Raw genomic sequence first — 27,899 nt, 5'->3', positions numbered from 1 at the left:
AAAACGTGTCCTGGCCCTCACTATGTAGCAAGTTCACAAACACACACTCACATGCAGGAAATGTGCTTTTACACTGTATTGTTTTATTTCAAAAGTTGGCTGGAACAGAGAGCTTTGTGTAGATTTCAGACAAATATGCAAAAATCACATTTCCAGTAGCACATTAAAAGGTGCAAAAAAGTCAAGGGCTGCACAAACCTTTGCATAGGACTAAACTCTGCAGGAGAAATAAGCTTTAATTAGACTAATACTGACTGAACATGTAGAACGTGTGTGTACATGCAGTAAAGAGCTAAGCAAGAGGATGAACTGTCCCAAGAAACATCTCAGAAGAGTCCAGTGTTTAAGACCTTTAGAAGAATAACCCAGAGTTTCACTACATTACTGGGCTGTTCAGCTTGTTATTGCTTAATGGATGTGTCAGTGTGACCCGTTAGTCAGGACACATCAAGTCATTTACTGTCTGACGTCGCTTTTACACCACCGTCATGTATGAAATATATCAAAAATATAGAAATGCAAGACTGTTTCACACACTTCACGCCTAATTCAACATCATTCTGCAGTAAGAGGTTCGACTGTAGGAATAAACACAGCATCAGGGCAAGTTTTGGAACGAGTGACATGATAGATGCGGTTTGTCGATTCACTTTATATCTAGATACTTGATAGTTCATCTGCCCACACTGTTAAATATGCACGTTGTCACCCTGCCACAAATGTCACATTTTAGTTATATGCAACTTGGCAACAAACTAATTACAGTTACTAATTTTAACGATTATATATTAAGTTTTCAAGGACATTTGAGGACACACACGCATTCCCTTTCTGACGTAGCATTAATGTTAAATATGGAGCTACAGCCCGCAGCAGGTTAGCTTAGCCTAGCAAAAAAGACTGAAAACAGGGGGAACGGCTAGTCTGGCTCCGTGCAGCGTTTACAAAATCTGACAACGATCAACTCTGAATCTCACAGATTAACACGTTAATCTCATTAGTTTCATCCGTACAAAGAAAAACGACAATTCGCTGTTTTGCACGAGGTCATGTGCCGGACTATTTTGGGGCTTTTGCGCAGTTGCCAGGCAACCAGACTTCAGTCAGTTAGAGGTGTTACGCTCTTTTCCCACTAGATTGTACGACCTGAATGTCGATCAACGTTTGTGACCCTCTCTAAATACTACGGCTGCACCGTGTTAGGCTGTCAAATCAAGGGAGGCCAGAAAATAAAATACATTCATAATAAACGTTTGTGGTGGGTGGCAACAAAACTTTGGCCTATTGGTCACAGAATCTGGTTTAACACCGGTCCTCACCAAAAAAATGCCCTTTAAAATGACAAATGATCGTTTTTGCACTCTGATATTTGTACATATTAAACAGACAAGATATAACGTATTAATTTAAGACGGAGCTAGGCTAGCTGTTTCACCTCGTTTGCACTGTTTGTGCTAAAGTAAGCTAAGCTAACCAGCTGTTATCATCTAACTCTCAGCCAGAAAGCTCATAAACGCATTTTCCAAAATGTCAAACGTTTAAATGACAATCAGGGTTTTGCTTTCACTCCAAGAACATGCACACAGACGACAACCATTAAAAATAACTGTAAAAGTCAGCTTTTCGTGTAGGTTTCGCTGTAGAAGGCAACACTGTTGAATGCAGGTTCAAGACAAAGTCAGCTGCTCTGTGATCCACAGCTCGAAAGGAAAAGAGGGATTGCAAACCATAACCACCGCGTCTCATCCTGCAGCCTCCTGCCTGCTGATCTCCTCTGCTGTCCCTCAGGCTCAGGCAGAGAAGACATGCTGGTGTCCAGAGTTAAAAGGATCAGCGGACAAACACTCCTCCCAGTGTCCAGGGTAAAGATTATATTCAAAGTGCTATTTACATACATATATATTTATATTTATATATACAATTTAATTTTGTCAAAAAATAACCACTCTATTAACAAATCAAAAGTAACAAAAAGCAGATATATTGTCTCAAAGTAATAACATAACTCTTGAAAAGGTGAAAAATAGAATTTAAGGAGCTGAATATAAAATACGCCGCTGTGCAAAAAAAAGACAAAAATAAAACTACGCAAACATTTCTCAACCTTCTCTGGTCTTTGATTTCAGGTCCCAAACTGTTTATGATCCCATTTTTCTGTAATCGTGATGTATTTTCAATAAATATCGCACATCTTCCAAATGGTCCTAAAAGGGTTGAGAAACTTTGCCCAAAGCGACGAAAACAATAATACTCTGCATTTACATACATAGACCTTTCAGGTTCAAGATGCTGAACAATCAGAGCGACCTCCCTGTGTCACCGAGTCCTCCATCACACTCTTTGACACTGACTGGTGGCGTATTGCTGTTAAAGTGCATTAAAGCTGCTCAGACCAGGCTGAAGCCCTCGTACTGCTCCACGGCCTGAGTGAGGCGGCGGCGCAGGATCTCTTTGGTCTGGTAGCGGGGCATGTCGAGCAGGTTGTAGCAGGTGTGGGCCACCGGCAGGTAGTGCTCCTCCGCTGTGGTGGACTGGATGACGATGCGCAGGCTCTCCATGCCGTGGATGGGGATCCGGTCGCTGCCGGTCAGGAACACTGCAGGCAGGAGACACAGGGGACGGCGTGAAAATGTTGCTGAGCTCAAACAGCTGTAGAAATGATAAATGCCTGTATTTTTATTATTTTATCATATTTTGGGTTGTGGGATGGGAGACTGGGGATCAAACATCCAACCCTGTGATCTGTGGGTGACCCGCTCTCCCTCCTGAGCTCCTTTAAACTAAAGCCCAACAGATAAAGGATCTCATCAGGCCAATATTAATAACAGAGTTTTAAAGGATCTGATAGCAATATTAACCAACATTATTTTTTTTATATAAACAAATATTTTGAAAGGATCCTCTAAAATTTGGTGATTAGTGGCTTGTGACCAAGATACCTAAAGATCAGGGCATTATACAGTTAAAGAACAGACTTGTCAGCGCTCTCTAGTGGACAGACTATGTAATAGCGACACAGTTTAATTTTTCCATTTTTGCTCGCTTGATGATCCACGGACAAACGTTGAAAATCAAAATGAGAACAAGTGATGACAACTGGGATTTTTTTTTTTTCACAGTATGACCCGATGCGACCATGTGAGCTAGCTTAGCATAAACACTGGAGACTGGAAACAGCTTACCAGGCTGCGTTCAAAGGTCACTGCCACGTTATATCCTGCTTGTTTAATCGCAATTAAAGACGCAACTTGTCGCTTTTACACTTTTGAATGTATTAAACACACACACACACACACACACACACATATATATATATATATATATATAATATGTATGAGATATTCTAACACATATAAGAATTACTGAAATACAATAATGAATGAAGGCTATTTGAGTTCAAAACCTTTAAATATAACCTGAATTGTTGTATGAGAAAACCATGTATTTCCATATTTGGTAATTTTTTAAAATTTAAAATAAACTGATGAATTAAATGTTCTTCATGTCTTAAACTAATAAAACAGTTTAAAAAACATTTAATTATCCAAAAAAAAAAAAAAATGCATTGTTACGAAGTTGAAAACAAAGCTGTTTTTCTTATTAACCGGATGGTGGTGATAGTTTGTTCACTGTGGCTAAAAAAACAAATTTACTGCATCTTGAAACGTGGATTCTGCTCTAATACTCGTTCACCTCCCACCACACTGGAGTGACTCCTTAATTGCAGTGAAACATTTACCATGTTCATGTTCAGGCTTCGGCTCAGTGTGTGGAGATTCTGCTCCTGCACTACAGTCTCATGTGGGAATAACCTGCACTTTATCACAGTATTTATAAGAAGTCTGAGGGTGAGAGCATGAGAATTAAAGTGTCGTGCAGATTGAGCAATGAGGCACTGAATGCTTACATAAGAACTGCTTCTTCTTTTCCAGAGGGAACTCGTGGAAAACCTCCCAGAACAGTCTGACTGTGGGATGAGTGGCTGTATATTCCCCTTTGTAAACGGCATTCTGCAAAGGGAAAGATGTGGAGATGAGGAGATTTTCCCTGTTTGATCATGACTGAAACTTTTCTCTCTGACACTGACATGCACGAACATTAATCAGGAGAAACAAATTCCTCAGAGACGAACATCTGTCTTTGCATTTTGCAGTTCTGCATAAGAAACATACACAAATTCAGACAGTTCCTCATTTTTGCTTTGATTCCTGTGATATCTTACATAACAATCCCTGTTAGATTTTCCCACTGATGTGATGTAATCTGCACAACAGGGACCTCTGCACACAAGAGCTGCCATCACCAGTGAAGTATGTGAAGCCGAGGCATCCCATCGACGTTCAGATCCACAGAATGAGGCAACAGTCTCGTCATCATTTAAACTGTGTTTTAAACTGTGTTGTTTGCTTGGATGTGTTGTTTCAGGGGCCTTTTTAACATCTGCCACCTGGTCAGGATCAACAGATGAACATTAACCTTTTAGTCTAATTCTGGCTCATTTACAGATGTTTCTGACTGAACTAATACGAATAAAAAAGGCACAAAATGTAATTAATTACATCGATTTTAGGATTTTATTTACTCATTCTAAATGTACATTGTTAAGAATTTTAACCCACTGTGTATCCATGCTTATATTTCCATCTTACAGCAGGTCAAAGTTTTCACTTATTCAGTGAAATATCTCAAATAGATGGACCGAAACCACATTTTGTTCTGACATTCATGGTCCCCTGAGGTTGTATTCTAAAGACTTTGGTGTTGCTCTGACTTTCCCGGTAGCGCCACCATGAGATTTTTAGGATGATCGTAAAAGCTTCAATCCAAATGTATGTCTGACTGTTAATTTATCCAAATACTTGCAAAACTAACGATTTTATTTCCAGGTCAGCAAAAGTGCCAAACTTGCTAAAGTGAGATGGCAATCATTATGTCTGCTAAATGCTAGCTTTATCTCTCATACTCATTCCAGTAAAACAAACCTCTAACAGAGTCACATGACCATGAACAGGAAATGCTTCAGAGTCTCTGCTGCAGGACAGTAAATGTTTCCACACGCATCTACAAACACAACATTAAACCACACGCTGACCTTCTCCATCTCCTCCCAGTTGTAGTTGTTGTTGCCGACCACCATGGCCATCAGCTCGGAGGGCTGGAACAGCGACAGGATCTCCCCCCCGCACACCTTCAGGAAGCCAGAGGAGAAGGCCGAGTACTGCTCGCTGACCGAGTCTGAGAACACGTAGAGCAGGTAGGCCTCCACAAACTCCTTCCTGAAACACACACACACACACGCACGCACAGATGACGTAAACACTCAGGTCATTAAGTTGATCTGTGCAGCAGCTGCATCCTCACAAATCAGTTTATAAGGAAATTATTTATTCAGACTTCAAGGTGTGACTGTAAACACTCACTTCCTCCTCCATTGTGTCTGTATCTGTGTGTGTGTGTGTGTGTGTGTGCTTTTTTCCAGGCTCACATGAGTTCATGTTCGGCCTGATCGGACTGTGAGGTCACACTGCAGGAGTCGCTCAGGTAGATTAAAATCAAGTGGACTAAATCAATAAAAACATCATATTTGCATTAGATATGAAATTTTGACCAAATATGTATCACTGATGTATTATTAACTGGGCTTATTTGGTATCTTATCTGTTTTATATTCATTTGATTGCTATTAAACAAAAATAAGCAGAATGTTCTTGTTTATTTCAGGATCGCTCTGCAGGACAGACCTGAGTTTCAGTGTAAGAAAGAAAGATATAAACAACATGTACGAGCAAAAACCATCAGAAACATCACAGACAAAAGGTCGGAGTTTAAATTCATCTGACAGAATGAGACGTTCCCTGCAAAACCCTTCGTGTTTGCATGTGTTTGCATGTGTTTGGTGCACTGAAGGGCATCAGATCAGATATCCACAGTTAACTTCTACCTCTCTCTGGAAAACAGACTCCACAGTTCCGACTCCAGCATGAACCATTTAAAATTCCAAACATCAGATTTCATCATCATCAGAAGTGAAATCATCACACAGAAATGATGACTCGATGTTTTACCTGCAGCCACAACATGTTAAAACAGGAAAATCTAGACAATAAGGAAGCAAGATGCTCCAAGAATATTGTTTTACTGAGTTTAAAGGTCCAGACTTCAGGATTTAGAGGCATCTATCTGTGAAGTTACAGACTGCAACCAAATGAACAGAGTATTGAATATGGATTATACTCCAGTTGTGTCACATTCTCATATCAGGTCCTTTAAAGAAGTAAACTGGGCTGCAGAAGCTTCTTATAACAGAGCAGCACACGTACTAGTACTACTTCAATAAGTATACAAACGTAGTGCTCATATTCACACCACACCCTGTGAACCAACACGGCCCAACACAACAGATCACACCCACAAAGCGAACTCACACAGGATGTTCTTTAAGTGTGACACAGACAAATCATCTGTCTGACAGACGAACCTTCGGGCTAAATCCCTCCGTCAGCGTGTGTGATTGTGGATGTTTTACACCAACAACGACCGTGTTCTGTCATATCTGCGATGACAGTTTCATATCTGGGTGTTGAGGGGATTTTGCAGGAGCATCTTGGGTCACTGCCGCTCTCGCCATCTGCTCAGCGCCAGCAGCCAGACACGTTGACACCGCCCGAACCACAAGTCCCCCGAGGACCCCTCCACGCAACACTGTAATCAATGCCGCCAGCACAAGGACGGGCTGAGGAAACAGGGTGTTGATGACGGAGGAAAACACGCTGCGCCGTGCTTAAATACCAAAATCAATCTGTGTTTTGTGTGTTTTCAGCAGAGAACATGACCTTCAGACGGGACAAAGGGCCACGAGCTGCCAGCTGTGAGAGCACATGATAATCTCCGTGCTGGAAAAAATCTATTATAAAAGCTCGTCGGTTTATCTTCCAGCAGGAACAGAGTGTAGAGCGTTAAAATGTTCAGAAGACGAGGTCGTTTCAAACGGGACACGGAGCGAAGGACGCCGGACCGCTCCCTCAGACGAGCCGTTTGCTGCCTCACCTGTTGTTTCTGTCCACGCTGATGCTTTCTCCTCCAGGTATCAGCTCCTTCACCTCCGTCATCCCGTAGTTCTCCCTGGTGATCTGATGTGTGAACACAACACACATCAGCGGGATGTGGAGGATTTTCTTACAATCAAACAGTTGTATCCAACATTATTTTTCTTACTGTCAATACATCCCATAAAAACCAATAATGAATCGATTCAACAAACCACATTATCTGTGCTGCCAAAGTCTGATACATCTTATCTGAGCAGCAGAGCTCCATTGTTGTCCAGGAGTTGTTGTGAGTATTGATAGCAGCCTTAATGGGATCAATGCCAACAACAAAAAAAAAAGTCTCGAACAAATCTGATATATGGCCATATATGTACATATAGGTGACATATTTGACAAAATATTTTGATATATGTACATATATGTAATTGCAATATTTGCTTTAAACTTATATTCTAAAATACATGTGCAAACATGTAGAACAGATATTTGCTTTCGAAATATATTTTAAAATATATGGTAAAGTAAGTAGTCTAGATATTTGTATTTGACATACATTCCAAAATAATTGTTGGAATATGTAGTTTAGATATTTGTTCTTTACATATATGTCAGAATAAATGTGCAAATATGTAGTCCAGGTATTTGTTTAGAACATATATTTCAGAATAAATGCTCAAACATTCAGTCTAGATATTTGTTTATGACATATATTCCAAAATACATGTTGAAATATGTAGTCTACATATTTCTTTGCACGTCAGAATAATTCTACAAACATGTAGTCTACATATTTTAATGACAAACATTACAGTATAAATGTGCAAACATGTATGTAGCTCATGGATTTTTGTGATGCCTTCAAAAGTAAATGTTCAAACATATTGCCCATAAGTGTGTAAGAGAAAGCATCCCCTTTGCACAGATATCTCGGAGAAATGTATGGGTCATATTTGAATATATCATATATGATGGTAGCCATCTTTGCAATATTAAGATATGACATATATTACTTATGTATGGAAATGGCTTATTTTGACATATAAGTCAAATACATATAATGAGCAATATACTGCTATTTCATATACCAACATTGATGCTATACTAATATATGTGACATCTATGTTTGAAAAATATATGTGCTGAATATGCCAGCACATATACTGCTGGCACATATATGTGCCACATATATGTTCCATATATAAAAGGGGCCATTTTTGTAATATTTTAAAATATATGTTCCAAATATGTAGAAATATAAGTAGAGATATATGTACCAATATATGTTCACATATTGGGACACCGATATTATATATGTCATTTAAATATATGGCCATATATCAGATTTGTGTATGAGTGAAGCACCATTAAAAACCGTCTTGTTTATGGTAATATTGATGCTTAATGTGGGCAAATCAATAAAAAGAAGCCTATTAGTGATGTTTTTAACTCATCAAGCATAATAGTACATTAGCTGCTTTTAATAATTCCAAGTATCGTCATCCTGCTGCTGTAAATACATGGACACTGTACGTGTGTTACTCCGCAACTGAAAATAGTCCCTGACAAACACACTTTGTACTCCAGTTTGAGTAACCTTTGCTAAAAGCTGGTCCAGCCGGTCCAGGACGCCATCTGTCGGGATTTGTTGACAGTAAGAAAAATCAAACTTCATCCTTAAAGTTGGCCTTAATGAAGGTTTCACTCACAGCAAAGTTGAGAAGAAACGTCTCCTCCACATCACCTCCTTCATAGTCTAGAAGTTGTTGTAGACTCCTGCAGGAGAACACATTTCATATGAAAAACAGCTGTTATATTAAGGTCCACACAGTCTCCTTTAACTGGCTGCTTATTAGCATGCAAACAGCATTCTGGCTCTTTATTAGTTAATATAAAACATTTAAATGCCACATTCTTCAATAAATACTGCTGATCTTAACACTAACCCCCAAAATAAGGCATTAGAAAGCTCTTTATAATAACTAATAAAGAGCCAATATGATACCGATGTGCATGCTAATAATAATGGTGAACACGTGTACCTTGATATAAAGTCCTCCCACCTTCTTCACTTCAGAAATACCTGCAGATCAGTGGGATCATACGTCTGTTTTTAAACCTTATCAGACAGTTTCTTACATTCACCTGCTGTCCCAGGTTTCAATCTGTTCCTGTTTGACTTTTAAAATGAAAAGCAGAGATCAGCTGTGCTTGTCCTGCAGCTGTCAGGCTAATTTTCCTGCAAAGAGCATGCTGGGTGTTTACCACCAACTTTCAGGACAGACGGACAGAGAAGTGCGATGGCAAAGGATCACATGCCAGTATGATGCTCATTCTGCCGTATTTTTAAATACTAAAACACAAATTAACTTGATCTCAAACAGCCTTTATCACAACTTTAAGCGCGTGCATTTCACACGATGTTTTAAACAATCTTCTCCCTTCACTTCACTTCAGGCCGTCAACCTGTCAGACACAGGATGTTCTTCGTGTCTGATAGCAACACTGCAGGCTCTGCAGGAAGAGGACTAATCCGAAAATCAATACTCGGCTGGACACAATCAGGCACTGAGGAAATGCTGGTGCTTCCTGCTCTCGGATCAATGAGGAGGCTTTTCCCAGCGCACCGCTTTCACTGCTGCTGGTTATGTAAGCGAGCAACACGCTGCTGCACCCTGATGACGAGCTCCAAGAGCAGTTTTGTGTGTGTGTGTGTGTGTGTGTTTGTTATTGGGACTGTTGCTTCAGCCTCGTTTGTGGAGTAACAAAGACTTTCTCCTGAGGCTCGTTTGCTTCAGAGCTCTGCCTTCCCTCTCCCTCACAGCTCAGAGGACACGTTACCGGGCCTCGGTGGGCGACAGCTCCTTGAAGTCCTCCAGCGTCGGCGACACATCCAGCAGCTTCTTGTAGAGAGCCAGAGGGAAGTGGAGGTCCACCACCGTGGAGTTGTAGATGGCCAAACCGCAGATGATCCCGATCAGGTGAAACCAGTTCTGCTCAACAAAACACTGCAAACAAACCAGAAAGTTCTCTGAGTTCCTCTCAGATGTCGCTGCCTGACATCGAGCAAACAACAGATGTGATGAACTTAAACTACTCCTGACGCCCCACAAGCTTAAAAACCCAAATATACCAGCTGAACTCCCAACGTTCATCATGATCAGGTATTTAAATGCTTTTTGGATTCTGACCTATTAGAGCGTGATGATAGTTCTGATTTGTTATCAACAAAAAAACTGAAAACTGAAACTTTTTGGAAAAACATTTGATCCGAAGCTCAGACTTAAAAACGAACTCTGTGTGGTGAGCTTGTCCCTGACAGGAAATGGGTAATTAATTCAATTTAACGTGCTCAAACTGTACAAATACAGTAAATACACACTTTTAATTTGCATGTCTATGTGTAAAGGAATAATAGATCCTGCAGGGACCTGAACTATCAAGCTGGATAATTCTAGACTGTAATACTTGTGTGTACGTTTAGCAGCTGAAACAAACGTCTGTGGAGTATTTTTACAACAGTAACAGGGCTGTGTGTTACTCACTTTGTCTGAGAACCACAGCAGGTTGGACTCTTTGTAATGAGTGAACATCCCATAAACAGGATCCATCAGCTCCTTTAACAGCAGCAGGAAGAACTCTTTAGTTACTCCACCTGCATCTACGGCCTCCTCTCCGTCAAAGATCACCTGGGGGAGGCAGATGAGCAGATCACACACAGTGCAGAGGTTTGTGGAACAGGACGTGGATAAGAACCACGGCTGCCTCCAAAGCTCCGGCGTAGCTCTCACCTTCAGCGGTTTCTTGAGGTCCACATCAGAGTACATGGTGAGCTCCCGCAGCGTGTCACTTACTAAATGGTTCCTGCGCACATGGAGCACCAGGTAGGGGTTCCTCGCAAGGTGGGGTTCCAGTGTGAGCAGCATGAAGACATTGTGTAGGTTTGCACCGCTTACTGCCATCTGGTTAACGGGGACAGGTTGAGGTGGGAGAAAGCAAGAAAAGACACAACAATTATTTAACTGCAAACTAAATAAAACCTTCAAGGTTAAACCCAAATCAATGATCAAACTGAATGAAACCGGCAGACACCTGCATCTGCAGTTCAGCATCTGTTTGCAGCATGGTCGTCTTGGCTTGAGCGTTCAGTATGAACGGGTAGGCACATAGGTTCACTGAGGGAAAGTCACTCTGCAGGGAAAATCAGGGAACACACTTACTGCACTCACAGGGTCAAATAAATGAAACACGTCAGTCCAGATGTTTGAGATCTTTAAATCTAGTACCTGTGAAGGGGACGATGATCCCACTTTCTGGAAGACAGAACAGGAAGCAAAGTCATTTCAGATGACTTGAAATTAAATTAATAAATAACATTAAAGTAGAATCATCGCCTCCACCAACCAGTGAAGTACAGACAGCACAGAACATCTGTACAATCAGCACAGTTTCAAGATCAGAGTCACCAGTTCAGTATGTCGTGAGAATTGGTCCCAATCTGCCTTCTGCTGCCGAATAATGAGCAGAAAAGTGTTTCTGCACAACATCATGATGTCACAGTGAAGCTGACCTTCAACCCTTTAAATATAAAATATAATCACTTCATCCTCTGAGGCATTTGAGTGAAAATGTGTCATAATTAGCATATTAATTCTTGAGTTATGGCCAAAAGCGTATTTTGTGAGGTCACAGTGACCTTTGACCTCCAAATGATGATCAGTTCATCATCGTCCAAGTGAACGTTTGTGCCAAATCTGAAGAAACTCCCTGAATTTCCTGAGAAATCTCATGAGAATGAAAAGGACGGATGGACGGAGGGCAACACGTCGTCTTCAGCCCCGTCTGTCCCCGACACAGAGACAGAAAAATCCCCCCAGTGTACAAAGAGTCATGGAGCTGGTCTGTGCACTTCAACACTTATTGGATGGAGGAACTGGAAAACAGCGACACACCCTAAAGCAGTTATGGATAAAAAGTCACACTGTCTCTACAGACACTGAGGATGACGTGAGTTAAGAGCGTGTGTGTGTGTGTGTGCGTGTGTGTGTGTGTGCGTGCAGACTCAACAGATGTCGAATAACAAGGAAGTGAAACAACGTCAGAACTCACAATCTCAGCTTTACTCAGAAACCATTTGAGGTAGTCTTCCTGGATGTCCACCAGGCTGGTGATGTCGGGGATATAAAAGCGGTTGTACTCCACGTGGCGGGCCTTCAGGTTCACCTGGTGGGAGGGAACAAACAGCTGCCTCAGCTCCAGGAAACGTACTCAGCGGCCCACGGATTAGGAGCTCAGACTGCACCGTGTGGATACCTTGTGGAGTTTCTCCAGCAGCCTTAGCGTGGCCACAAAGTAGTTCTCATAGAACAACGGCACGAGCAGCGTCTTGCCCCCCGTTAGCATAAACACGACGATGCTCTTGTACATGTCGACCATCCTGGTGAAAACGCTGCCGTCCACGGAACACCACCAGTTATCTGCAGGCACAGAAAGAAAAGGTCAAATTCATTTACAGAGCAGATACGAAACATGAACCAGTGTTGGAAGGTAACATTCACTCTAATACGGATTCGTGAAGCAGCTTGAATAGTGTTTATTTGAGCATTTTTTAAAATCACTGGCGTTTAAATAAACAGCACAAAGTTTCCGGTTGGTGCAGAGCTGTTGTTTCTGTGTGCGAATCCCTGTCTTTGTTTTTGATTCCTCTCACGCTGAAGGTCGATCACCACCGACTGAACTTCACCTCAGCAAAGAGAAAACGTCTGATTTTAAATATCAAAGCTTCTTCAGCAGCCGGGCTGTGTGAGGATGCGGATGAGGATGCCGCCACTGTATATGACGAGTTCAGGTTCATGTGGTGCGACGTCACGTGGTGCCACATTGTCTGACGTGACAGGATGTTCTGTGTTATTAGCTACCAAAGCTCATTTCAAATGACGTGACTGTGTGCGCTTGCAAGTATGATACCCAATACTTTGCTGGGGTTGGCGTCTAAACGGAGGATGGCCATTGCCAGGGGGATAGTGAGGCGGATGTAGTTCTTGGAGTCCTGCAGGGCCGGGTACTCAGACAGGATGAGGTAGATCCTCATGGCCTCGACGTCAGGAGGGGAGCGCGGCAGCTGAGGGATCAACAGACTCTCAAAACTCTTGCTGGCCTAAACAGAAGGTTGGACGCAGAGAGAGAGGAGACGTGTTGTGTGCATAATCAAGCAGATCAAAGAAATAATTTACTGTTTCACAGCATTTATAGCGCACTATGATGTGCTCGTTAACATCAATAACTAAACCAAACCGATTTATGGGATATTTTTTCTGTTCCGCTCGGGTCAACTTGGCAGCGGGAATAAAAATATGAGTCACTAAATTTTGGGAGAGGCTTTTAGTGGTTTGGAGCGAGGCCCTGGTCTACAAACAGATTATAATTCATGTTGGTTTGAGGTGCACAAACCCCAAACCTAACATTACCGAGCTAATGTTAGAGGTTATGACTCAGTCCTGCAGCTTGTGCCGTTTATCCATCTGCAGCAGGACATGATGTACTTTCTAAACGAGCCCAGTTTTCATGAATCACGCAGATGTTTCTCTGCAGGAAGTTTGAGACGCTGTGCAAAACATAAATAAAACACAATGTGATGATTTGAGAATCCATTTTCAACTGAAAACAGCACAAAGGCAATATAACACGATTGATTTTTGTAAATATCTGCTTATCCTGAATCTGACGCAGCAACACGTTTCAAACACGTTGTGACAGGAGCAACTAAAGACTGGGAAAGATGTGGAACGCTCCAAAAACACCTGTTTGGATCATTCCACAGGTAAACAGGTTGATTGGTAACAGGTGATAGTATCATGATTGGGTACGAAAGGAGCATCCAGCGAGGATGGAGCAAGTTCAATACTTCAGGAAACTGTTGTCGGTTCGTTTGTTTGTTAATGATTGTGTTCTGTTTTATTACGTTTCACACAGAGTCCCAACAGTTTTGGAGTCCGGGTTGTAAATCCAGCCAACGCCGTGCAACAACAACAATGTTGCAACAGTTTTGAAAATCAAAAACCACTTTCCACTGTGTGATGTTCATGCAAACAAACGGCTCGTAACGTGACTTTGTGTTTGGGAATTGTTTTAGATTTAAATCGAGGTTCTGAAAGGAGCACATTTCTCCATGGCAACCTTTAATCCCCGAGGCCATGATCAGCAGAGATTTGTATTTTTCTTCATCAGCTGCTTTAAACACATTCAGTGATTTATTTTTTGGCCACTTGGGGGCAGTAAACACAACATCTGACTATGCTACAGTGAATGTGTTCCCAACGATTACCTATCTACACACAGAGCAACATGAGCATTGATTTGGAGTCATGTTTGTGTCCACCTGATGAACGTAAGCCATTTAGATGTTAGCTCTGCTTTGGTCTCCACCACCTCCTGTGGAAAATATCAGGCTATTTCACTGCTAAATGCTCCACAGCGTTCACCAGCTGGATGCTAACTGTGTCTGTCTGCTGTTCGGTGCTGGACAGGTAGAGTACAGTGGATTTATTTTACTGCTGGAGAAGAAGCTTCAGAATCAGTGAGAGTGAACTAAAACAGTAAAACCAAAACAACGAGCTGAAAGATGCTAAAATCCTCTGAAGAACTGAAGGCCTGTCATGTTACACCAAAACGAGTTAACGACACCATCATCAGATCAGCTGACTCAAACGGAGCGGGGCCCCAAGCAGCGAACAGCGATTGTGGTATTTCTTATTTTGTGGACGTTAAAGCTACATGAAGATTTACAACCATTATCTTTCTCTGTTTTTGCTTGATAAGGAAAGTGAAGCAAAAATAAGAAGCATTATAAACTATATGTTTATGATCGTGGAATACAGGAAATTGGGAGTTGAAAGAGAACAAACACCGTTAGTGAATACCTGCTCCAGAAGTCCAGAGAAAGCCGGTTTGCTGAGCGTCGCGAACAGCATTCTGACAGAGTTGAGATCTATGCCGGGGATCTTTGGGTTGGTTTTGAAGTGGGCATCATCGCTGAGAAAGCAAACATAAGAATATGTGTTTATTACGTTTGACGTCTCACGGGAGAAAAACGGGTCAGAGCTCGGGTTCAGGGACTTGGCGCTAAAGCCTGGATGTTAAAAGCACGCGTTACTTTGGATTAAACAGCAGTCTGTTCGAGGGGAAGGTCAGCCGTGAGCCAAGTTCACTGATGTGCTAATTCTCAACACACACAGAACGCACAGCCTGAAGGTATTTAAGTCAATCCCCGAGCAGATCTCCTCTTCAGCCGGGGGGGTGAATACAAAGCGAACAAAACCCCTCAGCATGAAGGACAGCAGCTATTTACAGTGTAAGCCTTCACATTCTTACACCGAGGTTGTATTTAGCCATAACACGAACACATCAGATCTGATCTTGTGGAGACTGTTGGCCAAACAAAAAACACTGATGCAGAAAACACACTGAGCACTGAGCCACTGCATTCTGAGAACCACTCGAGCACTTCTGGGTACGCATGTAACAGCAGGACAATGAAAATGACGACAGGGTTTAGGTCCCTGACTACAGTTCATTTTTAATTTAATTGATATTTTCAGTGACTGTGTTTGAAGGCATTTATACAGTTTAACTGGTGCACTCATGGTGCTTTTTTCCTGCAGTTCCAGGCAGCCATTGGCTTTCGTTTCCATTTGGTATAAAAATCAATTAGGAAACTGTAGCAGAAGCTTGTTTGACTTGTTTAAAGCATCACAGTGAACAAGTCTGCATTCATTTGTGTCAGTCTGATGTTATCATTGCATGGTTCACTATTAAGCACAGACTTATAATGAACTGTCTGCTGTACTTATTTACACAACTCAAGCAAGCGTCATTAGTCTCCTAATTAGTTGTCGTCCATTAATAAACACATAGAAACACATGGATGTCTGGAACTGTGGAAAATTCATTAAAATGGTTTGCAAAATAGTTCGATATAGGGTAAAACACTGCATAGAGCCTTTAAATCAGTCATCTAAGACTCACTGGAGGTGATCATTTCAGCACCATGTAGTTAATGTTTGTCTGCAGTAGATCTGATCAACAGTGAAGCAGGTTAGTTAAAAGGAAAAAAAAAACTGTGCAACACCAAAAATATATATTCTTGTATATTTTATAATACATCTTAATTTATTTATTCATCATATTTTATATTAATAATCTGGATCTGATCACAGATACTAGTAACCAAAGCTTTAAAATAAATGCAGTGGAGTAAACGGTACAATATTTGCATGTAGTGGAGAGGCTTAAAGTAAATAAAAAAGTACCTCAAAGTTATACTTAAGTACAGTACTTGAGTAAACGTACAGTACTGGTTCAGGAGAAAACTGGCTGACGGTGTGAGTGACAGCTCAGGTGAGTCTCTGTTGTTTCTGCAGACAGAACAGTATTCAGTACGTCATGCTGTCTCAGAGGTCTGATTTCCACCCTGATGGCCTCCACAGTTCACTCGCAGGACACGATAAGTATCTGCTGACGAGTCTCCCTCCACAGACTGACGGTCAGAGAAATCTGGACTCTCACAGACATCAGTGACCAGACAGATAACATCTTTTCCAGCCTGACGGTCAGCACGTTTTGTGGGATAAGACGATGCACCGCGATAGTAAGTGGACCCTGTGAGGTCCCTGCTGAACCAGTTCCCAGGAGTCGAGCGTACATGCGAGTCTGTGCATCCAGCCTCGTGGTTTTTGGTTGCGTTAGGTTTGGGTTTACACGCCTGCATGGCACGCCAGTCATTAGTCATTCTAATTAAACTCAATGAGATGTTTGTCACTAACACCGGTTTGATATTGTGGTGATTTGCTGTGTGCAGGACAGACTCAGTGGGGACGGTACTAACTGTAGTCATAACCTGCCTGGAACAAGCCCACAGGTGCAGTGAGGGTGCACACACACAGTGACAAACCAGGTACAGGTAGACCTCGCAAAAACTGTGCAAACCTTCATATGCTTGCTACAAATTCAACCAGTTAACAGTTATTCTGACCATCTGACCTTGAAAACAGAGAAACGTTTGATTCCAACCAGCATCTGTCGTCCACATCAGCCTGCAGCCTCTGCGAAGGGCCTCGTTTTCCCTCCAGCATGTCAGTGTTTCCTCTAAAGTCCTGAGCGGACGTGCCTTCCACACAGCACGGTTATGTACACAACATGCACTGTGATTACTTTCATTAAATCTTGCATAACCAGCACGAGGCTCTTCAGTTTATCTTTTTACTATTTAATGATTTAAAGGTGAGTTTCCTCACATTGATCACTGGGTACTTCTGTCTTCTTATTGTCATTTTAATCATTGCAGTGCCATTTTAATCATTACAGTATTCAGTACTAATACTTTGTTATGAGTTTGTCATTTAAAATCCTACTTACGTACAGAAATATCAGAAAAATGATCAAAAGTCTAAATATTCATTCAGCAGAAAAACGGCCCCTATAGCAACAGCAGACTGTCAATGCTGATTCATTGATGTGGAAGCAGCGTTTGACTGTTTTGGCTGGTGGAGGTGGAGCAGTTAAGTCCAGTGGAGTCAATCCAAGGGGTCATCAGATAAATCTGAGGGGTTGTGAGATAATAACGGGACAGAAGGAAAACCAGCTCTGCTGCAACACTGAATAAAGAGCAATATTTCTCTCATAAATATAAATTAGCAGAAAACAGAAAAGTACAAATACCTCTAACTTGGAGTGAAGTACAGTACTTCAGTTGAGTACTTGGTTACTTTCCACCACTGAAACCTTTGCATTACTACATGTGAACATGGTGTTTATGTACCTTTGGTCCAAGAAGCTGGCGTTCCAACAAGCCGTAGAGGAGAGTTGAATAATGATGTCGCTGTGCAGGAAAACACGAACCAGACCAACAAATACAGTCATCATTCAAATATAACTGAGTTTTATAGAAATCAAGTCTGATGTGTGAAAATATCACCAAGATTTACAGAACAATCTAATACGTTTCAAATGCTTCCGAACTTTTATTGCTTGACTTACTTTGTGACACTAGAATCCGTGTTGTACATCAGCTTCAACCTCCATGAAATTAATCTTTCATGATTGATTGGGGAGATTGATTTATTGATATTAATCACTCTGAAGTCTTCTGGGGCGACAAAACTCTGCAGAGAGGAAGACAAACACAGACAACACAGCAGCACTGTCACAAACAGTAAGAGGATTGTTAGTCTTGTCAGTCTGGGTTGTGTCTTCTTCCTCCGTGCAGATACAATAAATGGGCCACGTCTGATGTCTAAATATTTTCGCTGGGATGGCTGAATGTGTGCTGTGTCTTTATCAGTGAACATTCCAGACAATCTGCAGGATATTTGTAGCAGACAAATGTCCTACATGCAGTTCAGCTCCAGTATAAGAGCTGGTGATATTCCAGACATGAATGCCCCCCTGTGGTGGGACGCTGAACTGCGTGTTTGGTGCTGACGGTGAGGCTGAAATGATGCTTTGAATTGTGTCATTAAAGAAAAACTGTAAAAACTGAGGGGAGAGACAGCAGTCAGCAGGGCTAGAAGGACAGATCTGACCTCAGCTCATGCAAACACAACAATAATAATGATTATAATAACAGAGAGAGGTGGACTCAAGTCTTCATCACATACCTGTTCATTAGCGTACAACAAGAAACTGTGGTCTCCTCCACAGATGATTTTGGTCACTGTGTATTGTTTTGAATCTAACAAAGAGAGGAAAGAGAAAGAGTCTGTCTAAAATTATGCTTTCCACATAAACTTGACCTTCAGCAGTGATGACAGATAAAGGATAACATATCATGGATGCATCAAGCAACGAGCAACACATTAAAGTGTCATCTCTGATTCAAATTAGTGCATCAGAGTCTTTCCACAGTCATATTCCAGACTAAAGAAGATTCTCCTGTGACTCATTAGAAACACAAACACACAAACTACGACTACAAACACTTCTCACGGCTTTTACTGCAGTTTATTAAGTCAGTCTTTCATCCTCAGTTATATTCCTGTACAGCAGCACAGCTCATCTGCTGCTAACGGGGCATTTCCCTTCCATCTGAGTGAAAGCTGCAACAGGTTGTTATTCGCTAATTACACCAATTTAAGCCCTCTAATTAAAGGCACTTTTGGTTTCGAGATCTCTGAATGTGACTGTGTGTCGGTCTTTAAAATGGATGAATGTGAATTAGGACGAACATTTTCAACTACTTTGCTTGTATTTCATGTCACAAACAATAAATCTATTAAACAATAAATGTCACAGTATTATTTCACCAGGACCCTCTTTAAAAACGTACTACAAGCACTAATGAATGGAAAATGTTACCTGCACAGTAGCAGCCAGGCACCAGGCCATGTGCTCCACAGTCATATGTATGTGTACTGTACAGTGAGCAGAGTCCTCGGCTCACCTGTTCTTTGGAAATTTCCAGTCAGGAAACTGGTCTTGACAGGAAATGGGCTTCTGGCATCCCCCAGTATTCCTGTGCCCAGCTGGCCATGACTGTTACAACCAAATGCATACACCAGGCCAGAGGAGGGCACAAACGCCAACGTGTGGTGCCTGACAAGAGGACGAAGCAGCAAGATTTAGGGTGCAGAGGGAGAGAACCAGCCTCGACACACATACACACAGTGAGGCCTCTACAGTCGAGTTCAACATAATTCAACCACCCTGCAACTAATCTGTCATCTTTTAATCTTAGATTTGTTGATGATGTATCAGCTTCACAGTAACTTTAACGCTGAGGCTTCACTTCATGTGTGTGAACGGGAGCGTCACAAAAATACCTTTAAATTTAATGCAGCGCAATAAGACACCACCAGTAACCAGATCAACAAAGAGCTGAATCAATAACTGACTGACAAAAAGTTAACAAAGCTCAAGCTTCACAAAGACAGAGCGGCGTTAAGCAAACAGGTTTAGAACAAAGCGTACCTGCCGCAGGTGATCTGGGACACCTCGGTGCCCATCAGCTCCAGCACTCGTCTGGGTAAAAGTTCATTATTGGTGGAGCCGTGACCCAGCTGACCCCACGAGCCGTCACCGAATGTAAACAAGCCGCCATCCTGCCGGAGAGAGAAAACACTTCTCTGTAGTTGTGGCTTCACGATGCAGTCGGTCAAACTGAAATGTCAGCTTTCTCCACGACCACGTGTGTCAGGTGGCGGATTATGATTAATCGTGGTGAGGCAGTCTGGATGTGAATCGGTGCAATAAAGGTCACGTTGCTTGATATATTCACATGCAACAAGAAGTGAGTCACTGTGATACAGCATAACTACCTGATCAGTTCTGCAGCAGCTGAGCAAGCAGCAGCGAACAGAGCTGGACTACTTGTCGCAGCAGGATACGCTCATTGTGTGACTGTGTTCACTGAAAAGCACATGTTTATCGACATTCTTACCTTTGTGAGAGCTGCTGTGTGTTCATCTCCACAGCTGATGTGAACAACTTTTTGAGATCTCAGAAATTTGATGTGGCACGGGACGGCACGATCTGTGAGAGGGAACATAAACAACCACAGCGAGGTCACACCGTTCTTCACTGCGACTGGTTTGATTTACAAACGAGAGGTCGGACTTCAGGCGACTACTGCACTTATACTGCGATGTCTCCACTGTAGAGGCAACCAATCAGTGGCTTTAGGGTTTTTTTTGTTTATCATGTCAAGTAAAAAAATAAAAATATGAAAGACTAAAGAGATTTTGCATGAAATGTTTCCACAGCAGCCTCAGTCAACACGGCCACCTACGACCAACAAACCAAACCGCTTCCTGTACGCAGCCACAGCTGGTAAAATACGGGACGTATGGTCCGGACGTGTCAAAACAATACTGTTAGCGCTAAATGCAATGTCATATCGATGTCATTTGCAAAAAGCACCTGTGTAATAATGACAATACTAATAATAAATATAAAAGCATCCTTCATGTCTCTGAAACAGCAGCTTCTTTCTATGCAGCTGATTTTCACCTTGTTTGTCATTGAGACCCAGCTGTCCAGCTTTGTTCTTGCCCCAGCCGAATACAGCTCCGGACAAGGAGAGAGCAAAGCTGTGGTCTCCCCCGGCGGTTATCTTTGCCAAAGGAATGCCCGCCAGAGACTTGAGGGGGTGAGGGAACAGCTTGCTGGGCTCCCCCTTCCCGAGTCCGAGCTGCCCGCTGGTGTTCTGGCCCCACGTGAACAGCTGACCATCTGAGAGGGAACGGACAGAGAAGCAGAGCAGTTAACTGGAAATCTACACTTATTGAGCATCTGTGTGGTAATGTGGTCCTATCAGGATCTGTGAACCCTCATTCTTATGGATCCCACCTCAGTTAGGGGCAGAAACAGAAGTACAGCCCTGATTTCAACCTTAACTGCCACTGACATTCTGCACCTCGCTCACTAGCTCCACCCAGTGGCGCATAAAGTCAGATTTTATGTTTTTAACTGAATCTTGATGGCAAACTAATGATCGTTGCCAGCTCGATGAGCTGTCCTCCACGCTGACCCAGGATCATGGAGTGTTTATAGGCCTAACCCCAACCCACCGTTATCCAGTACCTTATGACACGTACTCAGCCTTAAACTCAGATTTTAATGCTGCTACATTTTTAGAAGAACTCCCTGAATGTTTGTCCACTCGTTTTAAATCATGAGTCGCTCTTTGTGGGGATTTTACATCCATGTTGGTGACTCCACTAATGTTCATGCTACTGATCGTTTAAACATTGCAGCTTCTTTTAGCTTTAAACAGCTTGTGTGCAGACAAACACATGGTTGCCCTGGGTGTAAAAATATCCTCTGTGGAATTACTGTATGTGACTGCATGTGATCACAAATGCACAGTTTTAACTGCGAGTCACCAGTCGTTCATACCGTCTCACCCACTGCTCGTGCACCGTTAATGAGCAAAGCGTCCCAAAGTTCTGAGACCTGTTCGAGTCAAAGCCGACACCTGTCTGAATATTCCCACGCCAATCATCTTTTCTATTTCTCTGTCTTCACTAAATATTACTGCACCTCTGCAGGTTAGGTCCTCAGCAAGAAAGCCGCCTGCTTCTCCCTGTGACCAGGGTGGAATCCATCATTTTACGTAAGACCCTTAACTTCCTACTCAAACTATGAAGACAATGGCTGTGTTCCAAATCTAAATTTACTACTTAGCGCCGTATATTTACTTTGCAGCATTTTCATTTCAGTGTCTGTATTCTCAGAGGAGTAAAATATTAAAAACACAAGCTTTGGTCTCTGAAGCTGATTCCTTTTAATGTGTCTGTGGTGATTATTGATCATGATTATTTTATTATGAACAAATTACAGCTTGTATAGTATTTTTTTTGGGGGGGGGTATAAGTGTTCTGGTGTTCTGTGAAGAGATTGTGTCTTTCACACCTTTAGAAAGTGCAATGCAGTGCTGATTCCCACACATTACTTGAGAGATCCGGTGGTCACACAGCCTCTTGACCAACCTGTGAGAAAAAAAACGAAGGAAAAAAACAATTAATATTCTGTAGTTTTCTCATTTCTCAAGTTACTGCTGCAGAACAATATCACTCTTCAAAATAACAATTAAAACTTCCAGCAGCTGGTGTTTAACTGCATCTGAATAAATACATTAAAAACTGGGATTTTCATAGGAACAGAGTCATTGATAGTGTTGTTATTTTGGATGCATTGGTCCCTACTATTTGAACTGTCGTGTGTTTTAATTGCATGAGTGCCCTTCTAGCTCATATCCTCCAAATCTCTTCTAAGTCATTTTCTTGCAGTGTTTTTTCCCTCCTGTCAGGCTGAAAGCTTGCATTCCTTTACGGTACGCTACTCCCTCACCTCGGGATCCGAACAGCCGCCTCTGCCGTCCCCAGGCCGAGCTGACCCCCTTCACCAGCCCCCCAGGCAAACACTTGACCCTGCTCGTTCACCACCATAGAATGGGTCCGACCGCACGACACCATTGTTATCTTCTGAGTGTCCAGAGCTCCTACCAACTCTGTGGGGAGGAGGAAGAGCTCGTCAGACGTTTCATGACAAAAACACTGCATCGATTTGAGAGTGCAAGTGCTGTAAACTGCAATATGGTCAATTTACTCTGCTGATCTTTCATTTTCCAGCTGCCGTCTCATTTGGTACGTTCTAACCTGGCATTCATTACGCCCTCATAGACCCAAGCCAACCCAAACCTGTGGTCACATACGCTTTACATGATAAAGGTGATACAGTGGATTCATTGGGCTTGTATGGCGGCATGATTTTAAAACGTTTATTCAGCATCGATCTACATTTTGAAGGCTTATATGCATAATGAACTAACTAAACATACCTGAACATTAAAAAGTAAAGTTTACGTATATATATGTATGTAGGAAGCAAAGTGAGTGCTTATATAATGTGTGGGATATCATTGCAGGCAGTTTCCATCCTACACGGTTGTCACCAGGGTTTTTTTAGGTATGCAAGAACCTTCTACTGAATAGATCTATTTATTTGCTCAAGGTGCAGTGATTCTTGCATTTATTCATTGTTATTACAGCTTCACCCACATGCATATACAAAGTAACACACAACACAAATTTCCACCCACATGATGCCAACGCAGACCCTCCACTGTCTGCAACCACTTCACAAGCCATATGACTCTTTCAAATCTCCTAGAATTGGTTTTGTGGTGCAATCTAATGTTCCCAGTGGAATCCACTCAGAAATGGAGCCACTTTGACAAAAAAACATGTATATACTGATCCTCTGCATTTACAAAGTGTAAAACAACTAAATAAAATCCACAGGTTGTGAAATTAATCTTATAATATTGCCTCATTTTTGCTTATGCTATGTGAGAGATGATATTTAGCAGCTGTAAAAGAAAGAGCAGCTGAACTTGCTAAGACCTGCAAAGGACATTTTACTGCATTTTCAGAAAGTTTCTCCAATTGTACACAAAGAAAGAGTTATCTAGAAAATCAGTATGTCGGAACCACAACATCAAGAAATGTTCTCACATGAGGGGGTGTAGACACTCTCTTTTAGTTTAATGTGTTTTAGACTAATATATTTTAATCACTTAGGAAGTTTGAGATTTGAATAAAAAAGAAATGAGGCCCAAGTCTGTCATTTCTAAACAAGTCTAAAGCCACGTAGCGGCTCTGTGGGGCTGAACTCTGTCACAGTGTTATAATGTTTACCCTGTTCATAATCTTTGTTTGGCATGCTAGCATGCTAACATTTGCTAAATGGTACTAAACACAAAGTATGGCAGAGGCTGAGGGGAATGTCATTAGCTTTGCAGGTATTTGGCAACCTGATCTTGACTTGATGATGGCGATAGATTAAAGGTCAGAGGATCAAAAGTGCAATGAATCCTCTGGGAACATGAACATCTGCACCAAATTCCACAGCAATCCATCCAGTAGTTGTCAAGATATTTCACTAAATCCAAAACTTTCAAAATCATGGTGGGACCTTCAGTGTATGAGACTTTATAGAAATCCATCTAGTAGTTGTCAAGATATTTCACTCTGAACCACAAATGTCATCCTTCTGGTGGCACTGGGTGAGAAGTTGGCAGCTTTCTGCAAACACCTACTGAAGCTACCGCTGCAGGGAAGTGCAAAAACCTACACTCTGTCACACTGAAAGCTTACCTGGGAAAGTCCCTGGTTTGTCGTGGCCCAGCTGTCCACAGCTGTTAGAACCACATGTGTACACACTACCATCATGCAGCAAGAACACTGAGTGTTGCCCTCCACAGGCGACCTCTTTCAGTCCCCTCCCACTGAACACATGACAGCTCCTTGGCTCAAACATGGGGTTCCTCTCCACGCCAATACCCAACTGTCCGTCCTTTGCATTCCCCCAGCACAGCATGGTGGCGAGGGGAGAGGGGGTGAGCACCAATCTGAAGAGGCAGAGAGAGTGACGGCCAGATGGAGGAAGACAAAAAACGTTCAGGCTTGAGAACAGCCCCGCTTTCTCCTCTTCGTGTAACTTCCAAGCCTGGAAGAAACAAAAAAAACGGTAATTATGTCAACTTTCCTCATGTGGAACACACACTGATCACTGTGCTCAACGTGTGAACCCCCGATGCCTTTAAAAATAAAGTAAAGATGGGTTTAGAGGTGGGCGTGGCTGTGTGTGAGAATGATGCGAGCAGTATGACAGGAACAGGAACAGGCAGTGTGTTTAAATAAACCCTGTCAGTGTAATCCCAGCTTAAACAGCTCCAAGCGGTCCAATCCACATGCAACACATGCATGTCACTGAGTGAGATCGCCAAGGGTAATAAACAAAGGGGTGCAGAACAAGACCCAGAGCAACGAAAAACGCAGTCAGAGTCCTTGTATGTGTACAGATACTTGATTATACATACATGATACAGTGACTCTGATAAGAAAAAACAAACATGATACGGATCTGGAGTCAGAAAGACGAGGAGAGGTGAAAGAAGCATGGAACTAGTCACCAAATAAATTCACACCAAGGACAATCACAGCTACATTTTAGACATATGACCCCAATTTGATCCCATCGATGCCCACCTGACCCCTGTTTGAACAGGTGCTCTCTGTCTGTCTCACTGTATATAAGATTTGTGAACATGATTATCATTCTTGAATGTGCTACCTGCCCTGCAAATACTGCTTGGCACACCTAGCTATAATTAAAGCAGTCCAATACAAAAGCCCTGTAATAGATCCGACCTTTACGAAGGTTATGATTGGCCCTGAAACAACTAGTTGATTAATCAGTCAGCTGACAGAAAATTAATCAGCAAATACTTTGATAATAAATTAATTGTTTAAATCATTTCTTTAGCGAAAGAACAACAAATAAAAAAAAACTCACTTTCTCGAACTTCTCAGATGTGAATATTTGCTGCTTTTCTTCGCCCTCTATAAAAGTAAATTGAATATCTTTATGTTTTAGAGTGCTGGTCAGAACAGTCAATCCCTTTGAAGATGTCAACTGAAGCTCTTGTGTTGGAAATGTTTCACTATTTTCTCACATTTCATAGACATGACATGTTTGCTTCTTGTTAGAACTTACATATTTAAGAGGGTGGACTAAACATATGGAACACCTGCCAGTATTTGGTGTTATATCAGTCTTTTTTCTTATTTGGCTCTTGCCATTTTATTACTATTATTATTATTATTATTATTATGTATGACCTTTGTAAAGCTGATTTTTAAAAGTGCTACAAACTTGGCTTAATCAATACCATTAGTAGCAGTAGTGTAATGCAATACAGCACAACAATGACCCTGAAGCTGAATCAACGCCTGTCTGTAGCTCCTCTGCAGCTTCAGCTGAAACCAAACATCATAGCCTTCATGATGGAAGGCAGCTTGTTGTATTGTTGCATCTGGCATCATTGTGCAGACTGCAATATTTTTAGCTGAGTGCACCTACTAACCTGGCAAGTGGGAGTATACTGAGAGAGTGGAGGACAAAGTGACTGTACGACCACAGTTAGCACACTGACATCACTGAATTAACACGAATAAAACATGAATAACTCTATAACAGCTCATAGCAGCTTGTTATAACCCCAAACCTGGTTTTGAGTTCATAGGAAACAGTTTGAATCCATGTTTATTAACGTTACCTGTGGGCGGCTGTCGTTAGCAAACACTGCTATCAGACTTAAACTATCTGAATATGAAATGCGTTGGGCCAGTAGCTAACTTAGCTGTGCTAAGGTGTGAACTGTACCTGGTCCATCCTCATCATCTGAGGACATTGAGGCTACGTTAGCTTGCTGTTGTGGAGAAAGTGAAGAGGAGTGGCCCGGCTATACGATGTGGAGCGGTGATTAACACCGTGTGCAGGCGTACCTGAATATCTGCACAGTCATGAAACAGCTCAGTACCGTCAACGGTACCAAAACAGACGGCTTGATGACCCGCACGAGGCGTTATAGTTAACATTTAGCTAATTAACCTTAGCAAGCTGCAGCATCGCTGACTCTCACTAATCGCTAAATAAACGAAAAAACAGAAATCCGCTACTTAACCGGTGCCTGGATTATAAGTAAAACGTTGTCGTACTGTGGCTGGTTCATCCAAAACGAAAATAGACTGTTTACCTGCACAGATGCATCCTGAAATTGGGCGTCAGGTTTCGGTTCAGCTCAGAAAACAAACTAGGAAATGTCACCGCTGCCTACGTCACTGAACGTAATAGGCAGGAAAGCTACGATTGGACCCCGATCAGGAAGTGCAGGTGTTACAATAAATCCTGTGACCCATAACGTTCTGTGTTTTGATTAGTGATCACTTCTAGACTATAGGTGACACACGATATGCTGTGATATGAATACAGGTGAAGTTCAGTGACGAGGTACACCTGTTCCTCATGAGCCTCTTAGCTGCTGAGGTGCTTTCACCTCGATTGGTTAAATCATGCCTGAGTCCTTGTTCCCCCTATTACATAGATTACTATTGCAAACGTTGCAATTTTACTGTATCACATACTTCATTTGTATAGATAAAAACATTATCTTATTGTCCTCATCTCCTTAACACATTTGGTGCAATGTTACTTTTATAATAATGCATAAAAATATGAAGTTAATCTATTTGTAGAATATTTCATGCATATTTTTACAGACACACTAACTGTAAACTGCATAGAGAAAGAACATTTAACAGAATCAAAAGATTGCAGACACAAACTTTAAAATGCAACAATGAACAAGCAAAATGTATCCTCGGAGATGAATAAAGTATCTATCTATCTATCTATCTAAGAAGTAGAAAGAATCAGTATAACTGAGCAAGACTATACTGTCAAATTGACTCCATATTAAGTTATTCAGTAATGACAATTCTGTTTGATGAAGAG

General features: G+C 41.8%; 1 protein-coding gene across 2 annotated transcripts; it reads right to left on the bottom strand.

Annotated features, from left to right (window-relative positions):
- Window positions 1-71: 71 nt before the first annotated feature.
- On the bottom strand, window positions 72-27,203 carry herc3 (HECT and RLD domain containing E3 ubiquitin protein ligase 3). 2 transcript variants are annotated; one of them, XM_041933289.1, is made up of 26 exons: window positions 27,142-27,198; window positions 25,899-25,945; window positions 24,698-25,049; window positions 22,890-23,049; window positions 22,452-22,528; window positions 21,048-21,269; window positions 20,479-20,570; window positions 20,010-20,140; window positions 19,483-19,634; window positions 18,701-18,774; window positions 18,081-18,205; window positions 17,863-17,922; window positions 14,966-15,077; window positions 13,014-13,203; window positions 12,360-12,523; window positions 12,156-12,269; window positions 11,333-11,359; window positions 11,139-11,237; window positions 10,838-11,008; window positions 10,592-10,735; window positions 9,888-10,054; window positions 8,756-8,822; window positions 7,048-7,130; window positions 5,093-5,276; window positions 3,908-4,010; window positions 72-2,596 (listed from the first exon to the last, which is right to left on the bottom strand). In XM_041933289.1, exons 3-26 carry the CDS (start codon window positions 24,918-24,920, stop codon window positions 2,388-2,390), a joined length of 3,150 nt encoding a protein of 1,049 aa, XP_041789223.1. In that variant the 5' UTR covers window positions 24,921-25,049; window positions 25,899-25,945; window positions 27,142-27,198; the 3' UTR covers window positions 72-2,387. The 2 variants fall into 2 exon arrangements, with proteins under 2 accessions (XP_041789223.1, XP_041789224.1); XM_041933290.1 differs by lacking the exon at window positions 25,899-25,945 and having other exon boundaries at window positions 27,142-27,203.
- Between the last annotated feature and the right edge of the window lie 696 nt (window positions 27,204-27,899).

This window comes from Chelmon rostratus, chromosome 3, assembly GCF_017976325.1.
Source record: "Chelmon rostratus isolate fCheRos1 chromosome 3, fCheRos1.pri, whole genome shotgun sequence".
Classification (NCBI taxonomy): domain Eukaryota; kingdom Metazoa; phylum Chordata; class Actinopteri; order Chaetodontiformes; family Chaetodontidae; genus Chelmon; species Chelmon rostratus.
The sequence above is the reverse complement of the archived record's forward strand: the minus strand, read 5'-3'. Positions and strand labels throughout refer to the sequence as shown.